At 40.4% G+C, this 18330-nt stretch overlaps 1 protein-coding gene across 1 annotated transcript in view; it reads left to right on the top strand.

Annotated features, from left to right (window-relative positions):
* Positions 1-17665, top strand: part of LOC143285593 (uncharacterized) — a 148378-nt gene extending 130713 nt beyond the window's left edge. The window contains exons 48-55 of the mRNA XM_076592986.1: positions 336-368; positions 2084-2125; positions 4700-4793; positions 5679-5749; positions 7126-7228; positions 9331-9516; positions 11387-11479; positions 16528-17665. Of these exons, the coding sequence (XP_076449101.1) occupies positions 336-368; positions 2084-2125; positions 4700-4793; positions 5679-5749; positions 7126-7228; positions 9331-9516; positions 11387-11479; positions 16528-16644 (739 nt within the window). The 3' untranslated portion in view covers positions 16645-17665. The remainder of the gene's footprint in view (positions 1-335; positions 369-2083; positions 2126-4699; positions 4794-5678; positions 5750-7125; positions 7229-9330; positions 9517-11386; positions 11480-16527) is intronic.
* Positions 17666-18330: the final 665 nt, after the last annotated feature.

Raw genomic sequence — 18330 nt, 5'->3', positions numbered from 1 at the left:
TTTATATGTTCTGTTTTCTTTTTTGGGGGGGGTGGGGGTTGGTGAATGTTGTGTGTGTGTGTGTCTGTTACCTCCAAATAAACTGTATGAAGGCTTTGGCACTTACGTTTATTATTGGTCAGCTCTATTGATTTGGTTTACAATCTGTTGCTGCATGTTTGTGAAGGGGTGTTACATTTGTGTTTTGTGTGAATGTGTATGTGTTTGTGTTGGCAGTTTGATACATGCGCACAGAATTGTTCTTTTTGAAGGGATGGGCAGAAAGACTGAGTGCCCCACACAGTTGAATTCGGCAGACCAGTTTATACATCCCGTTCTTTTTTTTTTTTTTTCAGGATGGCCAATGAAAAACTGGGCAACAAAATCAGGTAAGTTGATAGATAGATAGATGCTGTAGTCTTTGTTAGATTCCCCACAGTCTTTTATAGACGTCTTCAGGGCAGTGTCAGTGATAGTTCCTCACCGGTACTGCCGGTGCCTGTGCCTTGACATCAGGATGAAGTGTGACATTTAGACGTGTAAAGTACAGTCATGTTGCACAGTCCACAAGCCTGAACCTGATTGACGTGTAAGCTTTGTCATCATCCTGATCTTCAGCCAGCTTTTGTATTTGAAAATAGAATAAAAATAAAAATAGATCTTTTACACACACACACACACACACACACACACACACACACAAGATCACACTCTCTTGGTGTCCTGGGCTCCACTCCTTGTAGAACTAACTGCAGTAACTACAGAAAGCGGTAGAATATAAAGATAACAACAGTTTGTCTTTGCATGTCTTTAAAACTTGTAATTAAAATGCTGCAAATTTTTGCTGTAGTACACCTTCATCAGGATGTAGATACACACACACACACACACACACACACACACACACACACACACACACACGGACAAACATACATACATACATTCATATATACTTACTTACACACACACAAGCATGAGAAAATGTCAGAATGCAGACCATGTGATTGTATATTGCATGGATCTGCAGTGACGCAGTGGGTTGTTGTGTAATACTTACGCCAGTTACTGTAATTTGTCACTCCTTGAAAACCTGAACTTAAATCTAGCTTTCATGCAGGATAGCTTATAGGCTTAATGGGAATCCAGTCCATGCATGCTGCACTTTTGTCAGACTGAGCAAACGGCTGATCAGCTTTGCATGTTAAGGTTCACACACACACACACACACACACACACACATTCATCCCTTCATTATCTATATCACTCTTTTTTTTGTTTCTTTTTCTTTTTTTTAAAGCAGACGTGGTGTAATGCATATGGATCAGTCTGCATGCTTTGACACCTCTTCAAAACTGAATCAAACTAACAACATATGTGGACATCTGCTTTGACACCTCTTCAAAACTGAATCAAACTAACAACATATGTGGCCATCTGCTTTGACACCTCTTCAAAACTGAATCAAACTAACAACATATGTGGACATCTTTGGCATCACTCAGCTGTAGATCCATTCGCTCTGTGACGCTGGACAGTGTGTGAAGTGGGGGAGTCAGGGGTGGAGCATCCCAGCTGTATAACTATGTGACAGGGAAAGTTCAGACGTCATACTGATAATCAGATTTTTTTTGTGTTCCATCTGTCAGAAAAAAATCCTTCAGTCAGTGTAGCCTTTCCCCTTACCCATCTGTAATAGCTTTTTTTCATTTTAACATCAGACACTCCACTTCCACAGCCTCCTTCAAATCTTCTCTGAAGACCCATCTGTTCCAGCAGTACTGATAGCTTTGTGCATCACAGTTCGAAGCTGCTTTTTGTTCGTATTAAGTGTGTGTGCGTGCATGCATGTGTGTGTGTGAGAGTGAGAGAGAGAGAGATTGTTAAACAGGTTGTATCATGATGTTTGTTTGAAGTTTTTGTAAACTGATTTGTTTTATTATTTCATCATTTCTGATTAATGAGTTTTTGTACAGGTAAAACACGGTGAGCTGTATCTGGAAAAAAAAAAAAAAAGCAATGAATAAGTGTTTATTATTATTATCATTATTGCTGTTACTATTATTATCATAATTATTATAAGAAATGTGCTGTTATTTGTTTGCAGAGAGCAGAGCAAGGCGATCATGGGCCTGACCAGTGAAAAGGAGTAAGTACCTGATCACCATTATGTGGAAGATCATTCTGGTTTCAACTCTCCGTATGACTCATATACCGTAAAGTTTGGTCTATTGAGCGCACTGGTATATAAGCCGCACCCACTAAATTTTGGAAAAAATTGAACTTTATACATACATAAGCCGCACCAGTTTATAAGCCGCACTTATTTCCGGTACCAGAACACATACTGATATTACAGAAAAGCTGTCAATACTGTAGGTTATGAAATAAACACAAGCGGGAACAACACAAAGAAAAGCAACCGATGCCGACGCTGGAACTGCGACGGACAAACCCGGGTGTGGCCGTATATGGGGGAATCTAAATGAGCGGCATCGGAGTAATGCCACTGAAACGGTGCAGATGATGGGGCAGCAAAAAAAAAACAAAAAAAAACAACAACAAAAAAAGAAAAGCAAGCGAAAATACTGCTAGTGCCACAAAAAAATAAATAAATAAATAAACACAACGAAAATAAGATCCATAATTTAGGGATAGTCACATTTATTCAACGTCACCCTGCTCACTGAATCCACTAAAATCTTCGTCTTCAGTGTCCGAATTGAAGAGAACCATCACAGCTTCCTCCGCCATCTTGTCACTAACTTCAGCCTCGCTTTCACTTCATGAACATGAAGGTGGAGGTCGCTGCTGGTTCGTCGCTTGCACTGTCGTCTGCTATGTCGATCGCCTTCAGTTTGAAGGCTGCATCATAGGCATAACGTTGTGTTTTCGGCGTGATGAGGGTGTACGCTTGAGCAAAGTAGAACTGAATGCTGATCTGAAGGCTTTAATGTGTGCGGATTTGATTTATAAATCCTGAAGCTCATCCAAAAATTCATGGACAGAAATCATGATTTTGGTGAGTTGAAGGGCAGCTAAGAATAGACGAGAACGTGACACTCCCGGGATCGTTAAAATCCGCAAATAAGCCGCATCATTGTATAAGCTGCAGAGGTTGAAGCTGGGGTATAAAGTCACGGCTTATAGACCGAACTTTACGGTACTCTTGTCTCTTATTAAGTCGACAAAATGAGGTGGACATTTCGTTTAAACATCTTTTAATAACAAGAACCAAGGCAAAAATCAGCGTTCGGTTAAGATAACTGGAGCAACAACCTGAGCTTATATCGTGCTCTTTCTTGTGTCTCAAACAATAAACAAACAGAAAGGTTGACAATTTTAGATCTGGAAAGTCAGCTCTTTCTCTTTCAAAAAGACTGCCGATTAGTTACCTGTGGCAAAGGTTATATGTTTCAGTTATCATGAGAAACTGAAAAAGAAAAAGAAAGAAAAGAAAATCGTTCTTTAGTTTAACGTCTTTTCACTATAAGTGATATTAGATGAAAAGAAAATCCAAAGTAAGTGAATAATTCTGCAGCAAAACTACATGCGCTTAATCTTTGTAAAAACGTGCAGTTGTTTGTTAATAGAAAAGAAAATCCAAATAAGGGGGGTGTATGATTCTGTGGCAAAACTGAATGCACTCAGTCCATGTAGAAGTGAAATTGTTTATTAGCAGAATGTTTGTGTGTGTTTGCTCATGTCTTGAATGCACACTGACAGTAATGACACAGTATGTAATTGCAACGTGTCCCTGTGTGGTCATGTTTGTGTGTGTGTGTGTGTGTGTGTGTGTGTGTGTGTGTGTGTTCTTGTGTATAAAACACACACTGACAGTATTGACACAGTATGTAATAGCAGCATGTCCCAGTGTGATCATGTGTGTGTGTGTATGTGTGTGTGTGTGTTGTTGTTGTTGTTGTTGTTGTTGTGTATAAAAGGCACACCGGCAATATTGACACAGTGTGTAATAGCAGCATGTCCCTGTGTGGTCATGTTTGTGTGTTGTTGCGTGTAAAACGTACACAGACAGTACTGATACAGTGTGTAATAGCAGTGTGTCCCTGTGTGGTCATGTTTGTGTGTGTATGTTGTTGTGTGTAAAACGTACACAGACAGTACTGATACAATGTGTAATAGCAGTGTGTCCCTGTGTGGTCATGTTTGTGTGTGTGTGTGGTTGCGTGTAAAACGCACACAGACAGTACTGACACAATGTGTAATAGCAGTGTGTCCCTGTGTGGTCATGTTTGTGTGCATGTGTTTTTTCGTGTACATTAGGAGGAAGGTGGCAGAATGGATAAGACACTCATCTGCCAGTTCAATGTCCGTGAGGGTCTGGATTTGAATCCCACTCCCACCCTTTCTCCCAAGTTTGACTGGAAAATCAAACTGAGCGTCTAGTCACTCAGATGAGACAATTAACCAAGGTCCCGTATGCAGCACGTACTTGGCGCACTGAAAAAGAACCCATGGCAACAACAGTGTTGAAGAAAGCCACTCAGATAACTACACAAAAATGCATGCACTCACGGCCTGACTAGGGTTATGCTGCTGTCAGGCATCTGCAAGGCACATGTGGTGTAGCGTATATGGATTTGTCTGAATGCAGTGACAGCTCCTTGAGAAACTGATACTGAAAAACTGACCACTTGTGTGTAAAACGCACACTGACAGCAGTGGGGCAGTGTGTAACAGCAGCGTGTTCCTGTGTGGGCAGGCTGCTGATGGAGCAGATCCAACAGCTACAGAAGCAGAACAACAAGATGAGGGTGGAACTGGAGGACAGACATGCTGACGGCGATAAACTGAGGGTACGCTGCTGCCTCCGTGTGTGTGTACATGCATGTGTGTGTGAGTGAGTGTGGGTGTGTGTGTGAGAGAGAGAACAAGAACAAGAACAAAAACTTTAATCTCCAGGCCTCCGGCTCCTAGAAAGAGGTCAAAAGTACACAATATGGTGATCACGCAGCGACAGTGTGTGTGAGAGAGAGAGTGTATGTGTGTGTGAGGGATAGAGTATGTATGCATGTGTGTATAAGTGTATGCTTGTGTGTGTGAGAGAGAGAGAATATATATGCATGTGTGTACAAGTGTGTGTGTCTGTGTACAAGTGTGTGTGTTTTTGTTTGTGTGTACAAGTGTGTGTGCTTGTGTGTATATGCATATGTGTGTGCTTATGTGTATGTCTTTGTGTGTGTGTATATTGTGTGTGCTTATGTGTATGTGTTTATGTCCTTTTGCGTGTGTATGTTGTATGTGCGTGTGTCTCTGTGAATGTGTGTGTATGTGTGCTTGTGTGTCTCTGTATATCTGTGTGTGCTTTTGGGTCTGTGTGCGTGAGTGTGTTTCTGTTCATGTGTTCATGCAATTGGTATGAACTTCCTCTTTCTCTTCGTCAGGTCTCCGCACTCAGCTCTTTCAAGTCTGGCCTTAAAACCCACCTCTTCCCAAAATAGCCTCCCTTCCCTGCCTCTTCCTTGTATTCAGTTTCTCCAGTTTTAGAGTTATGCATGCGTGTGAATGACTGGTGCGAAAGCGCTGTGATTTGTCTCTGCACAAGATTCAGCGCTATATAAATATAATAATAATGATAATGTGTATGTCTGTGAGAGGGAAAGATAGAGATAAGGGGGGTAAGTGATTTATCAACATCAAACATCAGCTGCCTGACAAATTATTATGTACGGTCTCCACAGATCCTTCAGAGTCACTCAGCCCACCAACAGGTGATGCTCAACCAGCTGAAAGGGAGACTGTCTGAAAATGTGTGAGTATTCCTTCGGGACTTACCTTTCCATGTTTTAGACACCCTCCTTCATGATATTTATGCTAACTTTGGTCTGTACGTCTGAATCTTAATGCCGTCTTTGATGTATACTCTCTCTGGGTCTTTGCGCTGTCTTTGATCTGTACTTCTGGATCTTTACACTAGCTTTGATCTATAGTCTTAGATCTTAGCTATCTTTGATCTGTAACTCTGGATCTTTACACTTTGATCTGTACTCGTTGATCTTTAAGCTATCTTTGATCTATAACTCCTGGATCTTTTACACTTTGTTCTGTACTCCTAGATCTTTAAGCTGTCTTTAATCTATAACTCCTGGATCTTTTACACTTTGTTCTGTACTCGTAGATCTTTAAGCTATCTTTGATCTATAACTCCTGGATCTTTTACACTTTGTTCTGTACTCCTAGATCTTTAAGCTGTCTTTGATCTATAACTCCTGGATCTTTTACACTTTGTTCTGTACTCGTAGATCTTTAAGCTGTCTTTGATCTATAACTCCTGGATCTTTACACTTTGATCTGTACTCCTAGATCTTTAAGCTATCTTTGATCTATAACTCCTGGATCTTTTACAGTTTGTTCTATACTCCTAGATCTTTAAGCTATCTTTGATCTATAACTCCTGGATCTTTTACACTTTGTTCTATACTCCTAGATCTTTAAGCTATCTTTGATCTATAACTCCTGGATCTTTTACAGTTTGTTCTATACTCCTAGATCTTTAAGCTATCTTTGATCTATAACTCCTGGATCTTTTACAGTTTGTTCTGTACTCCTAGATCTTTAAGCTATCTTTGATCTATAACTCCTGGATCTTTACACTTTGATCTATGCTTCTAGATCTATAAGCGAACTTTGATCTGTACTCCTAGATCTTTACCCTAACTTTGATCTGTACGCCTACATCTTTACCCTAACTTTGATCTGTACGCCTACATCTTTACCCTAACTTTGATCTGTACGCCTACATCTTTACCCTAACTTTGATCTGTACGCCTACATCTTTACCCTAACTTTGATCTGTACGCCTACATCCTCTGTGGTGGTTTGTGTCTGACAGATGTATTATTGTAAAGTGTTTTGAGATGTTTTATAGTGCTATACAGATGTACTATTGTTAGTAGTAGTATCATTCTATCATTATTATGATTATTATTGTCAGTAGTAGTAGTATCATTATCATTAAATAAATGAAGAAATGCTTTATTATTTTTGTTTTATGATTATTATGATAATTGTTAATATCATTATTATTATTACATCATCATCGTTATATAAATGTACTACTGTCATTATCATTATTATCATTTATTATTATTATTGTTATTATTGTTATCATTAATATGATTATTACAGAGTGGAGCAGGACCAGGAAAAGAAGTACAGTGTGGCCACCATTGAAGATCTCCATCTGAGACTCAAGTCCAACGTGGAGAACATTCAGCAGCTCAACTCCCAGGTGTGTGTGTGTGTGTGTGTGTGTGTGTGGTGATGTTGATCACAGTTCGTAATGCACACACGTTTTCCTTTACCTGTTTCTCTGAACTCTTCATGCCCCTTGAGCGCTGAGATTTTAGTCCTTGGGGGTGTGGGTTTGAATCCCGCTCTCGCCCTTTCTCCCAAGCTGGACTGGAAAATCACACTGAGCACCTAGTCATTCAGATGAGACGATAAACCGAGGTCCCATGTGCAGCCTTCTCTGAAGGGATTATGTTGTGGCATTTTTTTCTATCTGGTTATTTTTAATGGGCGTGTGTGTGTGTGTGTGGGGGGTGCGTGCGTGTGTACGTGTGTGCATGTGTTTGTGAGGGCACAGTGCTCTGGTACGCGTGTGTAAGTGTGTAGGCATGTTAGCATGTCTGAACAGAATTCTGTGTTAGAAAATAAGAAATATCTTAATGCTTATGCAATTTTGTTTTTAGTGCAGTTTATATTTAATGTCAGCGTGTGTGTGTTTGCGGGTCTGTGTGTGAGTGTGTGTGTGTGTGTGTCTGTAAGGGAGGGACATCTCTCTCTATATATATATATGTGTGTGTGTGCATGTGTGTGTGTGTGTGTGTGTGTGTGTGTTCTATGAAATGCATTTTGTTTTAATCTAAGCCTTATTTACTTCATAGCTTTTATATTCTGATTCATCTCTTAAGTGTGCTTTTTCATTCATATGAACACACTGGATGTTTTCCATTGTCAGATAGCGGTTGATTTGTTTTTTAATGCATGTTTATAGTCAACTGGATGATGTAAGGCGCTTTGAGCAGCATTGATGCTGGATATCGCGCCATAAAAAAACTATGTATTATTATTATTATTAGCATGCACTTGGCACACTGAAATAGAACCCATGGCAACGAGAGTGTTGTCCTCTGGCAAAATTATGTAAAAAGAAATCACTCTGATAGGTACACAAATATATAAACATGCACTCAAGGCCTGACAAGCACTTTGGATTATACTGCTGTCAGGCATCTCCCTAGCAAATGTGATGTAGCATGTATGGATTTGTCGGAATGCAGTGAAACTGAAACTGAGAGTTCCCTCCCCTGGCTCAGCTGTACAGCCATGTGCATGTGAAGAAAGACAGTGACCCGCTAATACTAGCATCAGATTCGATAGAATCTTCTTGATCATCGCTGTGGTAGTAAGTTTACATTTGGGCCAACAGTAAAGTGAGAGCTGTATTATCAGTGGTTTCTCCAGTCAGTGGGAAACCATTTACAGCTTAGTCTTTTGTGAAGGACTATGACTCTCAAACCAGGAGGCAAAATTGCGCTGGCTCTTAGTGCTGCAGCCTTGTGGGCTAGTTGGTCTTTGGGAACCATCCCAACGCCAACTGTCCTAAAACCCTTTTGGCCGAGAGAGTGGGTATGTAACTTGGGCAAGACACTCTCCACTATAATCAAATTCTAGCCCAAATAGTCGGAACAGCAGTTGCCTCCTCTGCTGTTCTGATGGTCATAGTCGGACACGACTGACTATCAAATATATGATAATCCACTTGCAAACCTGTGTGATGGTTGTTTGCAGTTGTTAGCTTTTCGCCACAATGATGTATACAGTCGATCGATTGACTAAAAAAAAAAATCAATGCAAAAGCAAATGGTACTAACATGACATGTGAACAGACCATATGAGGACGAGTTTCAGTAACCAAACCAAAAAATCAATCGTAGAAATAGTTGAATGAGAATATTCCACTCAAGCTCAGTCATGGATGTCATCATTAGGTAAGATACTAACATCCATTATATGTGTCATATATATGTCATCAATATATTTGTTAGGAAATATCTATTGCGTATATCTTCAGGAGGTAAGATAATCATATCTGTCATTTATCTTAGTAATAATAATGTTTGTATGGTGCAAACTCCCCACATAATGGGCTCTAAGCGCCTCACATGAGACAATACATATACAGTAGTGCATTAGATAAGGAACTCATATCAGTCATGTATGTCATCTTTAGATAAAGAAAGGAACACAGTTTTCACTGCATCAGCACGTGTGATGATGACGATAATGATGATGAAGTTGTCCTGTGCGTGTTGTCCTGTGTCGTAGCTGAGCAGCGTCCAGCAGGACAACAACCGGCTCCGCTGTGAGCTGGAGCGCGAGGTGTCTCTCCGACAGAACCTGGAGCTGCAGCTGAAGACGAGGGACCAGACGCTGGTCAGTCTCCGTAGCCAGCTGGACTCCAGGGGTCTCCGGCCTGACTCCAGTCCGGCTCTGGCCGACACGGAGCGACTGGTTAGTTGGGGCTGTTGTGATGAACTGGACAGCTGTGGTGGTCCTTTGTCTTTTTTGTCTGAAGAGATTGTGTTGTGTTGTGTGGTTTCTTTCTCTGAAGGGATCGTGTTGTGTTGTGTGGTTTCTTTCTCTGAAGTAATTGTGTTGTTTTGTGTTGTGTTGTGTTGTGTTGTGTTGTGTGGTTTCTTTCTCTGAAGGGATCGTGTTGTGTTGTGTTGTGTTGTATTGTGTGGTTTCTTTCTCTGAAGTAATTGTTTTGTGTTGTGTTGTGTTTTGTGGTTTCTTTCTCTGAAGGGATCGTGTTGTGTTGTGTTGTGTGGTTTCTTTCTCTGAAGGGATCGTGTTGTGTTGTGTTGTGTTGTGTGGTTTCTTTCTCTGAAGAGGTTGTGTTGTGTTGTGTTGTGTTGTGTGGTTTCTTTCTCTGAAGGGGTTGTGTTGTGTGGTGTTGTGTTGTGTGGTTTCTTTCTCTGAAGGGGTTGTGTTGTGTTGTGTTGTGTTGTGTTGTGTTGTGCTGTGTGGTTTCTTTCTCTGAAGGGATCGTGTTGTGTTGTGTTGTGTTGTGTTGTGTGGTTTCTTTCTCTGAAGGGATTGTGTTGTGTTGTGTTGTGTTGTGTTGTGTGGTTTCTTTCTCTGAAGGGATCGTGTTGTGTTGTGTTGTGCTGTGTGGTTTCTTTCTCTGAAGGGATCGTGTTGTGTTGTGTTGTGTTGTGTTGTGTTGTGTGGTTTCTTTCTCTGAAGGGATTGTGTTGTGTTGTGTTGTGTGGTTTCTTTCTCTGAAGGGGTTGTGTTGTGTTATGTTGTGTGGTTTCTTTCTCTGAAGGGGTTGTGTTGTGTTGTGTTGTGTTGTGTTGTGTGGTTTCTTTCTCTGAAGGGATTGTGTTGTGTTGTGTTGTGTTGTGTTGTGTGGTTTCTTTCTCTGAAGGGATTGTGTTGTGTTGTGTGGTTTCTTTCTCTGAAGTAATTGTGTTGTGTTGTGTGGTTCTTTCTCTGAAGGGATTGTGTTGTGTTGTGTGGTTTCTTTCTCTGAAGTGATTGTGTTGTGTTGTGTTGTGTTGTGTTGTGGTTTCTTTCTCTGAAGGGGTTGCGTTGTGTTGTGTTGTGTGGTGTGGTTTCTTTCTCTGTGGTTTCTTAAGTCACTTTCTGACTGGATTGTATTGTGTTGTAAGGTTTCTTTATCCAGCTTTCTGACTTGATTGTGTTGTGTTGTGTTGTGTTGTTTCTTTTTTAGCTTTCTGACTGGATTGTATTTTGTGGTTTCTTTCTTTTGACTTTCTAATTGGATCGTATTGTGTTGTGTGGTTTCTCTCTCTGACTTGTATGGGGTTGTGTCATGTATTGTGCTGCTGCTGTGAACTGACTGACTGTATCTTTTTCTTCTCTGGCTTTGCTTACGTGTTTTGTTGAGTCATCATGGTGTACTGTAATGTTTTCTGTTGTGTAATGATGGTGTATTATGTATTATTGTCTTTTAGCTACATCTTCATTCTGTAGTAATGCAGGCTGCTCTAGCCTGGAATAGCACCTCACCTGAATCCAGTGCAGCCATTTACAAAAAAAGTCCATCTGCAGGTTTATATGTGGCTTTGTCTACAGCAGAACTTTCTTTGAGATGTTCCTCCGGTCCCTGTTTTTAAACTCCTGAGGAAAATACATATTTTAGTTTGATTTAAATTTTACATGGACTGAACAAGACATGAATGGACTGGTCTTTTTTAACATCATTTCAGATTCAGTTCGTGTGTGTGTGTGTGTGTGTGCTTACACTTTGATTTCTGTTTGACAAGTTTTAAGAAGTGACAGGTCATCCCTGACATGGCCCATTTTGCAGTCAGCTGGGCTGTAAACAGCATGATTTGGATTTGGATTGCAGACCCGAGCAGCTCTGAGCAAAGCCATGGAGGACACTGGGGTGACGGATCCACAGAACCTGGACAAGTCCTACTGGATACAGAGGGTGGGAGAGGTAAGCGGCACTCACTCTGTTGTTGGAGACTAGAGTTTGTCAGTGTTATTTTGCCCATTTGTGGGCGTTATTTTGCCTGGCACATTTTGGCTTGACATCACTGTGTGTGGAGTTTGGAGATGCGTTCCCTGTGTGTTGATGAGGGAGGTGGATAGTGAGAGTAATTTGGAGTATTCATTTTCAAGTTGCTTCTGTGTGTGTGTGTGTGTGCATGTGTGTGTGAGCACATGAGTACATGTGTATGGGTATTCTGAGTTGGTGTTCACACATGTGCGTGCGTTATGTTTAGGATAAATTATTTTCCAAGACTGATACAGGTCCAACACAGTATGTTATAATTTCCAGCATGTGTTGGTCAGCATGAACATTCAAGATAATTGTCATTACTGTTGTCTCCAGCATACAGTATTCATACACAGTCTTAAGTCACTGTCATCTGAATAAAGATTTTTTTAATTGGTGGTTGACACAGAATTTTTTTAATGGGTCTTCACATTAAGGTAATGTAATACAGTAATAACGTACACACAGAGACACACACAGTTATTGTAATTGATAAATGTGGTTTGGTTTTTCTATATTTGACGCAGCAGTTCTGGAGAGAAAAAAAATAGATATTAGATGAAATTTTACACTTTCTAAACTTGATCGATACTTTCATCTGTTGTCAACATTTCTTAATGGACAATGCAAACTGAGAATCTTGATTTGTTTAATGAGATTTGAACCCATAAGCTGAGCACACGTATTTGTGTACATATGTATGTGTATGAGTGTGCCATTGTGCGTGTGTGCATGTGTGTGTATTTGTGTGTGAGAGAGAGAGGAGAGTGTGTATGTGCATGTTTGTGTGCATGCATGTGTGTGTGTGTACAATGTATGCATGTGTGTGTGTGTGCACATGCATATGTGTATGTGTACAGTGTATGCATGTGTGTGTGTGTGCATGCATGTGTGTTTGTCTTTATTACTGCTGTTGTTGTTGTCTTAACTGATGAAAAAGAAGTGATTTCAGCAGCTCAATACAATGAGTGATTTCTCTTCACACAGATGCACTGATCAGACACACTGAAAAAAAAACAAACGAGAGATAGGTGGGTTTGTTGTCTCACCTTTCCAAAGGTGCTTTCCGTATCTTGTATGCAGTGTATTTTACCAACTATAAGGCGATACTTTTTTTCCCCACCCAAATTCAACACCTGCCTTATAACATGGTGCTGGCACCAAATGTATGTTTAAATATGACAAAACACTGTCATGAAACAGAGTCGCATTACAGTTGACATTCAAATCATAGTAGTGTGATGTCTGTGGGGATGAAAAAGTATGAAACCTTACCACAAGTCTGGATAAAAACATCTCACAGACAGCTAATTAGGGGGAGTGTGGACAAGACAGATTCAAGAAGGCAGATGTCTGCAGAGCAGACAAGCGAGCAGGTGATTCAACATGTAAAGAGAGTTCTGGTGATTAAATCAGGGCTTCAGCATAACTTCAACATAGTCACAGCTGCAACAGCGATGGACCCAACAATTCTCAACTTCTTGTTTAGCATTTTGATGTGTGCTTTATTATATGCTGATCCTTGTATGTCATTCTGTAAAATTTGAAGGGTGCACCTTTTCATCAAAATCGCCTTGTAGTCAGTAAAATACAGTAACTCTGACAGTGGTATGGGTGACTAACAGCATGGGGCAGCAACATTGTTTTGTTTGTTTTTTTATATTAGTTTGTCGCAACAGATTTCTCTCCTCAGGGAGAGCGCATTGCTGCAGTGCAGCTTCACCATTTTGTTTTTGGTTTGTTGTTGTTGTTGTTTGTTATTTTGTCGTTCTTCTGCCTGCAGGTGTATTTATTTTCCTATAAGTGCTGATGTTTCTGCAGAACTTTGCCAGGGAAAACCTATTTTGTTGGCATATCTTTTAAATGAACTAAGTACATGCTACGCATGGGACCTCAGTTTAACATCTCATTTGAATGAATTGCATCCAGACCACCACTCAAGGTCCAGTGGAGGGGGAGAAAACACTGGGGAATGTGGGATTCGAACCTGTGCGCGCAGATTCTCTCGCCTCCTTGGTGGACATTTTACCACTAGGCCACCACTCCACCCAACCTAGCCACCGTTGTGGACTAGTAATCACTGAAACAGTCACACACTCCTCCATTCTGACCTGGTGGTTTTCTTTGGCAACAGTTGTATCGTTTCCTTGGTCAGTGCATGCTCTTGTGTGGGAAGATTGGGAGTAACCTGGTTGTGGGAACATTCCTGTGGTGAGGTAAATAATTTATGCACTGCTAATAGTTGTATCTGTGCACTGTTAATTTTTTTTTCTCAGATGATTAAAGAGTTTTTTCTTTAACCCACATGACAATGAAATGTTAAGTGGCCCCAGTGTCTCAGTAGGCCAGTGGAAGAGCTGAAGCTTTGCTGCTGCTGCCGATACAGATATAGCGCATATTCTCAGTCAGAGACCACTCTCTAAGCGCTTTACAAGCACAGAGTCATTGGCACAACAGGCTGCCTACCTGGGTAGAACTGACTGACAGCTGCCATTTGGTGCTCATTAATCTTTTCTTGTATCATTCATTCAGTCAGGTTTCTGTCACACACACACACACACACACACACACACACACACACACACTTTCTCATACAGACATGTAACATTTTATGTGTATGACCTTTTTTCTTTTTTTTTTTTACTTACCCTGCCATGTAGGCAGTCATACTCTGTTTTCAGGGCTGTGCATGCTGGGTATGTTCTTGTTTACATAACCCACCAAACACTGACACGAATTACAGGATCCTTAATTAGTGTATTTGATCTTCCACATGCGTATCCACATGGAGGGGGTTCAGGCACCAGAAGTTCTGCCATATGTTGACCTGGGAGATGGGAAAAATCTCCACCTGTAAGTCACCAGGTGGGATGGGGGGATCAGACTCAGGAAACTCGGGCAAGACTCTAGCACTCTAACCGTTTGACCACTGCACCTGTCTGTCAACCTCACGTGACAGCAGATGTCTCTTCTCTTCCATTCTTTAGTTTTATCTGCAGAAAGGAAATTAACATTCCTCGGTTGTACCCATTTAAAATAGCATAACCTAGTGTTTATTTTTTAAACTTTATATTTTTTGAGGTCAGAATAAAACTTTTTTTTTTTAGTTTGTGATACTTTTTGTGTCACAACAAACTATTTCTTATAGTTTTGTGTTTGTTAGGTGAGAGAGAGGGGAGAGTGTGTGTGTGTTAGGTGAGGGAGAGGGGAGAGTGTGTGTGTGTCAGGTGAGAGAGAGGGGAGTGTGTGTGTTAGGTGAGGGAGAGGGGAGAGTGTGTGTGTGTTAGGTGAGGGAGAGGGGAGAGTGTGTGTGTGTCAGGTGAGAGAGAGGGGAGTGTGTGTGTTAGGTGAGAGAGAGGGGAGAGTGTGTGTGTGTTAGGTGAGGGAGAGGGGAGAGTGTGTGTGTGTCAGGTGAGAGAGAGGGGAGTGTGTGTGTTAGGTGAGGGAGAGGGGAGAGTGTGTGTGTGTTAGGTGAGGGAGAGGGGAGAGTGTGTGTGTGTCAGGTGAGAGAGAGGGGAGTGTGTGTGTTAGGTGAGGGAGAGGGGAGAGTGTGTGTGTGTTAGGTGAGAGAGAGGGGAGAGGAGGTGACTGAGTTTCCATATAAGGGGATTTTCCTCATACCTAAGTGTTCATTTAACAATGAATAGAAATTTGTTTAAGCCTGTTCTTTAGTTCAAAAATATGGATTTTAAAAAAATGTTTAATATCCAATTTCCAAAATTCACAGAAATATTGATTTACAGTGTAGCATTGGGGGCATGGGGGTACATCATGAAAATAAGTAAAGGATTAGACACAGCAAGACAGACAGATAGACTGACAAAGACACACAGGAGTATGGAAAGGATTTGAGAATTTGCCAGTGTCCACTGAAACTGATGAAAATTCATATTAGTCATATCAGTGTAATTTATCCAGGTTTTTTTAGTTTGAGGCAAATGTTTGACATTGTCAGTGTGACGATGACACACAAAACATGTTTTATGTTGGTTTTGCTTTGATGCTTGTATGATGGCAATGTATGTTTATGTGTTACAGTAAAATTATAACCTGAAATGTTAATTCATCTTACAAAGAATGTTGTAAAATGGTAGTAAAACATTTGGTTGGTTTTTGGGTGGTGGTTTGGTTGTTTTTTTTGTTGGGGGGGGGGAGGGTGTAAACATCCAGTAAATTATGTTACGCCCAGTGTTTAAATTTCACAAAACTGCACATTATTTTCTTCTGCTTTTTATGCTTTTCTTCGTTTTTTTAACTCTTGACTCCATTTATAACATTTTCTTGGGAGCAGACATATTTAGGGATACATGTACTGATGTTTTTTTTTCCTTTTATTTTGAATTGCTATTACTGCTGTTATTCATCCTTTGTGTCCATGTGTGTGACACATTACTTTGCATGAATAAGGCATTCTGTTCCATGCTCTGTATTCTATGGATCCACATCTGTTTCATCAATACATGTGTGTCCATTCGATGCATGTGCATGTTTGTTCTTGTGTGGTATGTGTCTGGCTGACATGTTTTAAAGCACTTGGAGATGTTTCAAAGGGCTGTATGCTTTTACTGTTACCAGTATTATCATTATTATTTACCGTTTGAATGTCTTGGGATGGAAATTTCCATTCCCTTCTGGTGTGCAAAAAAGTGCCCCAGGTGAAAATATTTTGTCATTGTTGGAATTTTTCCACCGCATAGTCATTACATTCTTATGAAATTGTCATAACTTGATAGTGTTTTCATTTTCCTTTCAGAAAAATATAGATTATATAATATACTTCAGTTGTTTGCATGTTAGATTTTTTTTTTTTTTTTGACCTTCTGTGACCAAAAATCACTTTGGAAAATGTCACTGAGCATAAAACAGGCATGGCTCTAAAAGGTTTAACAATGACCAGTTTGAAAGGGCTATATATATATGCATGTACTATTATCATCATCATCATCATTGATGTTGACCACTGCATGATGGTTTGTTGCCCACAGTTGTCTGTACAACTGCAGCAGAGCAGCGAATATTGGTCGGACAAAGTGCGCGGTCTGTCCGGACAACTGGAGCGAGCACGCTCCCTCACCTCCCTCTCCTCCACCCACCCCCGGTAACCACGGCTGTTTTGGGGGGCCCTGAGGCAGCATTGCGTCTTCTGCTTTTTTCACTTGGCACCAATGGACAGACGTTTGTGCCACATGACATGATGTGAAGACTGAGAACAGATCCAGTAGATAGTCTTGTTTTTACATTGGAGTTGATCCGGTGGGTCGTCATCATCTTTGGAGGTTCCTTGGCTGAGGGATGTCTCTCTAAATCTGTGACTTGGCACCATTTTTGCTCTGAACGACTGTGAAATGTTTTGTTTATTTTCTGTGCGTGTTTTCTTTGGAAATGTGTTGGATCTCTTATGAATGATTGTGAGGATAGTTTGCTAACAGCAAAATTGTGTGTATAGTGTGTGTGTGTGTGTGTGTTCTTGTGTCCAAGTCTTAATCCGTCCAGCCATCCAGATGGCCACTGACATGTTGAACTCCAAGCACTGTAAGGTGTACAGTACTTATGGCTCATGGCTTCTGTCCCAGCACTGTGATCAGTAAAACAAACAACAAAAAGTAGGATTTCTACATGTATGAAAGTTTGCAAAGACTGTGGTAGTATTGAAGAAATTTCTGAGAGACATTTATATTATTCTCTGCTATCTTTTGATGCAGAAATGATGATCTGTACTTTCTTTATGGAGATCTAATCTTGTTTTTGCTTCTCTTTTCCAACCTCCTGGATAAACTGTACAAAATGTATAGTCTGTTACCTGTCTCCTCTCTCCCCATCTCTTTCCCTCTTTAAACTTTTCAACTTTATATTTTTACAAATAGTGAAGAATGGTGACCCTCTCCATTCACAGGGTACATACCTTCAAGTCAGTGCTGCTTTCACTACCGATTCAACTAGCACACTGGTAAATAAAAGGCACATTGGAACAAACCCAGACACTTCCTAAAAAGGAAGCACCGGGCCTGTCCTTATATAATTTTTATATTTTTACACTTTTTTTTTCAATGAAATAATAAGTTTCCACTAATACAAAAGTTGCTGGGTTTTTTAACAGCCAAAGAAGTCACCTGAACAGCTAAATATATATAGAGAGAGAGATAGATAGATACCTCTCTGTTGCCAAGTACCTGACACCTCTTGTAAGTCTTGAGCAGAAAGTGATAACGTCAACAATGTTTGATTCCATTTTTACTGGCAGTGTTTTGAAATGCAGTATTCCGTGAACGTGTGACATGCGGGGTGGTTGTAGTTTTTTGTCGTCCTGTAAAACACCACGTCTTGCCTGTGATATTTGAAATGCTGTAGTTGCTGAGATTAAAATAAGAATGTAAAAATTGCCAAAATGCTAGAAGTCAACATCGCATACCTGCTACATTCAATATTTTTCATTGGATTGTTGTTTCATTGTTTTGTAGAACGTGAAGAGAGGGAGTATTTTACGTGTGCAGCATTGCTCATCATTTTCCTCTCATGTGAACAGTTCCATTGTTACCTGTTGTAGATTTTCATCAGAGAATGACGTTTGTCTTTTTAGAATCTTACATAACTGTAGGAGCAGGTTGTGGATTGCACTGTTTTATTCTGTAGTTGTTTCGGTTTTTTTAATGGACTGAATGATTCAGTATTAGTAGCCGCCTGCTTTGTTGTCCTGGTAATCAGTACAAGCTGAGAAATCTTGGTATCTGACCAGGTTTTAAAGCCAGTTTTCTTTTATTTGAAAACAAAATAGGTGAAAAATAGTTGAA

This window comes from Babylonia areolata, chromosome 9, assembly GCF_041734735.1.
Source record: "Babylonia areolata isolate BAREFJ2019XMU chromosome 9, ASM4173473v1, whole genome shotgun sequence".
In the NCBI taxonomy this organism is placed as follows: Eukaryota; Metazoa; Mollusca; class Gastropoda; order Neogastropoda; family Buccinidae; genus Babylonia; species Babylonia areolata.
This window is presented reverse-complemented; position numbering and strand designations above follow the sequence as displayed.